Consider the following 7,844-nt stretch of genomic DNA (forward strand, 5'->3'; position numbering starts at 1 on the left):
ATCACAGAGAATGTAATTATGTAATTTCATTTGGCTAAATTGAAAGGCTCTACAACAAAGTAGAGTGAATACATTAAAAAGCTCAATGGGGGAGTGAGGCCAAAGCACAGGGACAAAAGAAAATGTATTCTTTCACACTACTCTTCATAGAGACAAAGAGGCAAAAGTCTTTTTAGTGAGTGACCCAAAGAGGACAGACAGGGCTTCCATCACTAAACAGTGTTCTGGCAAATAGTCATCATACCTTCTCCTTTAGTTTTAACTAAAGCAAATAATCAGAAATGTGGAAATGCTGTTCCCGAACTGCTTCAATGTAAATGTCACAGAAATCAAGGAAGAGGAAAGAGGGTTTTCACAACTGGTAGCAAACAAAAACTCAACCTGGGGCAACTCTATTATAGTCTCCTCCTCTGGCTGCTCATTTCAGAAAGATCATTGTTTTGAGTTTTAAGATCTTCATAAAAAAGTTTGTCTTTAATATTCTTTGTTATTTTGGGCATGGTATCAGTTTTTCCTTTACCTGCCTGTCAAAGAATGCAAAAATGAATGGAATCATTTAAAAAGTCTGTTCCAGCCCTCCAATTTTATCAGTTAAAGTACATTCAAAGATTTTAAATTTCCAAATTGCAAGGTCAAGAGGCGGAATTAAATTTATCTTCATACAACTAGCATCAGTGCTCTATGATAAAGTTAAAATTTCACCCCAAGTATCTACAAATCTTTCCTATCTTAAAAAGAGAGAACGAAGCACCACCACTTCCTATTAAAACTATATTGTTTTGCCCCTTCCATTTATGGTCAAATTTGTTGAGCTTTTTTTTTTATCTTCACCCGAGGACGCTCTAACCGCTGAGCCAAACCGGCCAGGGCTATGCCCATCCTTTATACTTCTTGAACTTTTATTTACTCCTCAAAGACTGTACTTAAGCTTCTTTTAAGACCTCTATTATCCTTATCTTAGTTGATGTTTCCTTTGTGAAATTGTTTTCTGCCTTAGTTTCTTGGCTTTTTAAAAAAATCGTCACCTACATACTGCCCTGGCCTGCATGGGTTAGTGGTTGGAGCAAAGGCCCATGCATCAAAGGGCTGCAGGTTCGATTCCCAGTTGCGGGTTTGATTCCCAGTCAAGGGTATGTACCTGGGTTGCAGGTTTGATCTCTGGCCCAGGTTGGGACATGTACAAGAGGCAACCAATCAATGTGTCTCTCATATCATCAATGTTTCTCTTTCTCTTTCTCTCTCCCCTCTCCTGCCCTTCCACTCTAAAAAAATCAATGGGGGAAATATCCTCTGGTGAGGATTAAAAAAAACACACCTACACACTTAATAGTTAAACACTGAATGGTGAAATACTGGTCTCTGAGGTCAGGATCAAGATAAGAGTATCTGCATGGCCGGTATAGCTCAGTGGTTGAGCTATACCACTGATATCTACTATCAACACTTTGATTCAACATTGTACTGGAGATCCCAGGCAGCTCTTAATTCTGAAGATAGAGCAGAAACAGGTCAGAGAAGGGCTCTGATCCCAAGGAGCAAACTGAATGACTTCAGAAAGTATTAAGTGATACAAACACAACAGAAAGGGGTTAACAGTTTATAGTGGGAAAGGAGAGACCCGGGTTTGGTTCCCACCAAGGGCATGTACCTCGGATGCAGTTTGTCCCCGGCCCTGGTTGGGACATGGGGTGGCAACCACTTATGTCCCTTTCACATCGATGTTTCTCTCTCTCTCCCCCTCCCAGTCTATCTGAACAAAATATCAAAAAATGTCCTCGGGTGAGGATAAAAACAAACAAACAAACTCAACAAATTTGACCATAAATGGAAGGGGCAATACAATATAGTTTTAATAGGAAGTGGTGGTGCTTCGTTCTCTCTTTTTAAGAAAGGAAAGATTTGAGCAGGTTTACATGTGGAGAAGGAACCCTTGTAGAGAAAGAAGTTATAAATACAGAAAGGGGGTAAGAGAGAGCAAAGTTTTAGAAGAGGTAGAAGTGATAGGAACTACAGCCAGAGCCAAAGATAAGGAGGTCATTTTCCTGAGGGGAGAAGAGTTGGGGATTCAAACAGGGTACTGATAAAGGTTTGCAAAGAGAAATGTGAGAGGAACTGTGTGGTTTTTCTTAATCATAAATTTGGGCAGTGTATTGGGAACAGGTGGATTTGGCATAGCAGTATTTGTAGAGGCAACAATCTGCACAATAATTCCATTTTTTCCAGGGTTTCAGCAGCCTGAGGGAGAACTGGAGAAGCAAATAACAAATTTATACTCTGCCATCTATGATTCCTTATCATTTGGTTTATAACATTTGTACAGTTTTTAAGAAAGTTTGTCTTCCACTGTAAAAATACGCAGCTCTGCCAACCACTCCGATTAAAATGGAAAATTCTTCAATTATTCTTGATATCTGCCTCCCTCTGTGCCTCACACAAAGTAGAAACACAATGCTGGTCAAAAGAACTGACACAGTCACATACTACTTAAAAATAGTGCAGTACAATTCAAAAAATCTTATGCTTCTCCACCACTTCATATTTAAATCAATGTCATCATAAAGACTACTTTATTACTTAAATCAGTTTAGTGCAACAATGTAACAGATTAGGATATACCCTTTAATTAGTCATTTGTTTTAACAAAACACATCATTAAAAGTAATGTTGCTGCCCAGGCTGGTGTGGCTCAGTGGCTTGAGCTTCCTTCCATGGACTGAGAGGTATGCGTTCAATTCCCAGTTGGAGCACATGCCTGGGTTGCAGGCTTGATCCCCAGTTGGGGGCATGCAAGGGGCTGTCGATGGATGTTTTCTCTCTCACATCGATGTTTCTCTCTCTCTCCCTTCCTCTCTAAAAACAAAAACAATAAAAACATTAAAAATAAATGAAATAAAAGTAATGTTGCCTTGTTTCATGGCAAGTCTTAAATACATTACCTAATGCTTTAACTCAGAACCCTTGCAAACTTGCATTCCACTTAGCAATCTATTTACCTCCAAAGTGTAAAAGTTGCTTTAAATTACAACTATTTCCAATACATGTCAAACACTGCCAGAAACCTTCCCTGATTTCTCATTCTTTGAATTACATGCATTAGGAGATCACTTGGGAATCTCATCAACCAATTACCACCTCCTGATCCAGTCTGTTTACATTCCATTTTGCACACACTACCATACACAAAACTGAACAACTGGTTTGGGCTTGGGCATCATTAACAACACCTAGTGTACCACTGAGCACCAACTTTGCTCAATACGGGTTAGAAACTACATCACGCCAGCTCTCTGACAGCTGAGCACCTCCAAAAGATGACACATTATTTTGAGGATGGGATTACTGGGGACAGATCTTACCTGTCCAAACCTAACACAAATGAACAGAAATACTAAACATGGCTAAAGTACAAGCAAAAATGCCAAGTCTTTTCTTTAAGGAAATGCTTGTCGGTTGGAAGGGGGCAGTAAGGAAAAGGAAATGAGCCCCCACCCCAACATCTTTTTCTCCACATTAGAAATACGGCTAAACATCTCTTCTAAGTGGCTTTTACAAAACTGGATGCTCTGGTGTCGTGGAGTAGCACTGATCCAGTAACTAAAACCGCCTTCTGGCCACCTATGTTCATGCACAACAAGGTGGCTGGGGTGGAAGGGAGGGAGGTTTTCGGATGAGGTCTTGACTCCCAAGTGGCACAAAGGTCCCTACAGGAAGGCTGTACAGCAGACGCAAAGTGAGCGAGTCTGTGATCCAGAAGTCCACGGCTTGGACGGGGCAGGAGAAAAGGGACGGGAAGGAGTAAAGGGGCGGGGCGCTTGGCTTCAACCGCAGCTGTCGGGAAGGAGCGCAATCAGGGGTTTAAGACCGGCCCCCTCCGTCCCGCCCCCTCCCCCCGAGTTCCCTCCCCCGCCCCCGCACAGACAAACGTGTACACACACACACACACACACACACACACTTGCCCCGCGACCCGAAGGTGGCACTCTAGCGGTTAAGGGCGCCAGGAGGTGCGGAGGGCAAGGCGCCGAGTCCGCGGTGCAGGTGGCCCTGGGTACTCCTCGGGCTCACCAGGGGAAAGCCGGGACCCCGGGGCAACTCACCGCGGCCCCCAGGCCCCCGTCGCCCCATCGTACTCACCCAGATGATGAGGCTGTCGCACAGCTGCAGCTCGGACTGCGGAAGCGGCTGCGTCTCTTCCATGGCCGCAGGTGATTCGCCGAGAACCCCTTCAGGAGCCGGCGTCGACGACCTGCTCGCCCGCCAGGAAAGCTCGGTAGCCAGGCCCAACGCCCGCGCCGCTCACGCGCGAAGCCTCGCGCTGCCGACGTCGCTGGCGTCACCCCCTCCTCGCCACCACCCCGGCCCCGCCCCTCCCGCTCCGCCGTTCGCCCCCTCCCCTGTCTGGCCCCGGCCGCCCTGCTCTGCACCTGAGCCCCGCCTCCTTCCACCCATCCCTCCCCTCCTCTCCCCGCCGCTCCCTCCTCCCACGCCTCCCTCCTCCCACTGCTCCCTCCCCCGCTGCTCACCTCTCCCGCCGCCTGAGTGAACTGCGCGCACGCCAGTCACAAAGAAGGTGGGTGCCCAAGAGGCGTGGGGAGGTGGGGAGGGGGCGAGAAGGGCGGGAGTAGGTTGCTCAGGAGAGACGCGCCCCTTTTGGCTCTGGCCAATCAACGTGAGACAAGACTGCGCGTCCGGGAACGGACACCGGCGGGTGGGATGGGGTTTATGACCTGGCAGGTGCCGTGAAGGCAGGATGGAGAGCGCGCGTGCGCCGCGGGGCTGAAGGACAGCTGAGGCTTCAGCCGCCCCGAGGGTCCGCGCGACCGCCGGGCTCCCCGAGCGTTTGCGGGTCTGGCTTAGGCATCTTTCCGCCTCCTTCCTCGCGGTAGAGCTGCGTCCCTGGCAGCACCTGTGGAGACCCAGGCTCTGCTTCCGTAATGTCTTCAGAATTAGATCCTACCCATGAATTAAAAACAGGTCAAAATAGGGAGAGTTGATTTTCGCCCCCTAGGCGCTCATTGGAAAAGGATATTTTAATTTGCAAAAGTGGCACAGAATTGTGTTTCCTGGGGAAATACCATAAAGCTACTTCAATCAAATAAGCTCTCAAAGGAGCACAAACCATGTGCAATTTTTTTTCAAATGGGGCAAAAGGGAAGACCATTTGCGGTAGGAAAATGAGAAATGAAATGATATTTTAGTTTTAAAACGTGGAGGATATCATCCTATTTTCTGTTGGTAGGTGAAAACCTGTCTTCTGAGAATGTTCTTGGGGGATGGGTAGCACAAATTGGAAGCTCCCGAGGTACTGATATATGGCTTAGGCTATTGAAATGGGCTAGAATATTTTTACCCTTTCTATTGATTTCCATCGCTTCACTCATTCATCAGTTCAATTCATGTTCTGTGTAAAAAATGCAGCTGGCTCATTTATATTACTGCGTCTTTATATATAGACATTGAAAGTATAAAACTGATGGATGACTGCAGTTAGAAGCCCCTATATGTAAATCAGTCTCATTCTAAAAATATAGTACATGCATTTGCTATCAAGTCCCTTAACGTTATTCCAGAACTGTCTTACCCTGTGTGGAGTCATTTTATCTCTGGACACTAGCAACATTGGTAATAAGACAATGAAAAGTAAAAGATCTAGGAACTTGAAGACCTGGTCTGAGTTTTGTTTTTGTTTTTGTTTTTGTTTTTTACTTTATTCCCCACTGGTTGTTGAAAGCCTTCTTCTCTGGAACCTAATCTCACATTCCTAAAATAATGGTAATGACACTAACCTAACCCTGCCTACCTTACAGGTAGGCAAAAATATAATGAATGTGGAACAGTTTCATGAATTAAAACTACTTTGCAAACATGAGTTACTACAATTATATGCTTAGAAGCATATGAGAACACATCACTAAGAACCACAGGTGATTGAACTGCTCAAAATATTTAAGAAGAGCAATGGGGGTGGGGGAGCGGGGCAATTGAGTTATCCTGGGCTCTCACAGAGAACAGATCCTCAGGGAAGGATGCTCAATTCTCTTCATGATGCTAGATCTAATGGAAAAATATGCAAAGGACATGATCAGTGAATTCAAAGAAGAAATATAAACATTCAAATGTGAAAAAGTTAGAAAAATGCAAACAATGAATCACTGAAGAAAAAAAAAAAAACAATGCCAAGAAGAGTGAAGTGCACTTTCATATACAACTGGACAAGCATTTTAGAAAATGTTTTTTCTAATTTTTTTATCAATATCAAACTTTAAAATATATCTGATTCCATATTCCTATCATAAATTCTACTGAATAATAAAAAATGCAGTCAAAGATTATTGAACAATGATATGTATTGTTTTTCTATATATATTGATCACTACATGTCCAATAAACAAGAAAGGTTAACTAACATTATAGCAGGTTCATAAGATAGACGATTTGGCAACTAATAAAAGTAATTGGAGAATATTTGATAACAATAAAATTTTCATGCTATATAACATTAAATAAAAAATTTAGATATAAAAGTATAAGCCATAAGATTTCAACATTATAAATATTACTTAGGTATTTAATCTGTGCACAGAAAGAAGAAAAATGCTTGTCACACTATGTCATTTTTATATATGGATGGTGTGATTATTTTCTATAATCTTTTATACTTGCAATCTTTCTGACGTTAGTTTGTATTACTTTATAATCAGAAAAAAATATTAAAAGGAATGCCGAATACAATGTAGGCTATCATTTTCCAACTACTGGCATTCATTTCTAAAAGTTGGCATTCATATTTGGAAAGTTGAAGCAACTAACTTTTCAACACTCATTGTGGGATTATAAATTGGCACAAATTTTCTGAAAACTTTGACAATATATATCAAGAGTATAATGTTCAAGGCCTTTAAGCCAATAATTACCCTTCCAGAATCTATTCTAAAAAAATAATCAGATGCCTACAAAGTTCTTGACTGCAGTGCTATTTATTAAAGCAAAAAAAGAAACAACCATTGAATGTCTAAAAGAGGAGTGATTAAATACATTATGATGTATCATACAATGAAATATATTGTAGCTATTAAAATATTTTGAAAGAAATTTAAATACTCAGGAAAATGCATACAAAATAATGTTCAAAGAAAAAAAGTGATGATACAAATCTGTACATACAATATGATCTCTGTTTCTCTCTTCACATATATGGATATGGATATATATATTTACATATGTATGGATATGGATTTCTATTTGTTTACGCATGTGTGTGTATATACACACAATAAGAGAGAAAGAGATAGACTAAAGGAAATAAACCAAAATGTTAATAGTCCTATAATAGTAGCTAGGTATTGGAATAATGGATTTTACCTTCTTTGTACTTGACAGTAATTTTGACATTTTCTAAAGTAATTTTATTATCAGACAAACGACAACAACAAACCTAAAGGCTGAAAATGAATAAAATTGTAAATATGTTCAGATTTCAGCAGTGGAAGATTACATATAAGAATACACACACACATCTGAATTATCTGTGCAGAGAGCTTGAGAAAAGAGTTGTTTAAAATTAAGTACAAACTTTAGTGTTATAGAGACTTGATACCCCTTCTTATTTGCCTGGGTGATCTTGGCAATTAAGAAGGGGTATCAGCTTAATTTCATGAAGCTTCAGTTTCAGTGTCTGTAAACTAGAATGATACTTGTATGTTTCTGTGCATTTTTATATTGTTTAGGGATTTTCTTTCTTTCTTTCTTTCTTTTTGGTGGTGTGTGGGTTAAATCAAATTAGGTAACTTTCTTTTAAAAAACAATGTTGCCCTGGCCGGTTTGGCTCAGCAGTTAGAGTGTCA

The 7,844-nt window shown here is 41.5% G+C and overlaps 1 protein-coding gene across 1 annotated transcript in view; it reads right to left on the bottom strand.

Moving 5' to 3' along the window:
* Positions 1–4,283, bottom strand: part of HOOK1 (hook microtubule tethering protein 1) — a 59,942-nt gene extending 55,659 nt beyond the window's left edge. The window contains exon 1 of the mRNA XM_036257050.1: positions 4,135–4,283. Coding sequence (XP_036112943.1) covers positions 4,135–4,197 — 63 coding nt within the window. The 5' untranslated portion in view covers positions 4,198–4,283. The remainder of the gene's footprint in view (positions 1–4,134) is intronic.
* Positions 4,284–7,844: the final 3,561 nt, after the last annotated feature.

This window comes from Molossus molossus, unplaced genomic scaffold, assembly GCF_014108415.1.
Source record: "Molossus molossus isolate mMolMol1 unplaced genomic scaffold, mMolMol1.p scaffold_m16_p_12, whole genome shotgun sequence".
NCBI lineage: Eukaryota > Metazoa > Chordata > Mammalia > Chiroptera > Molossidae > Molossus > Molossus molossus.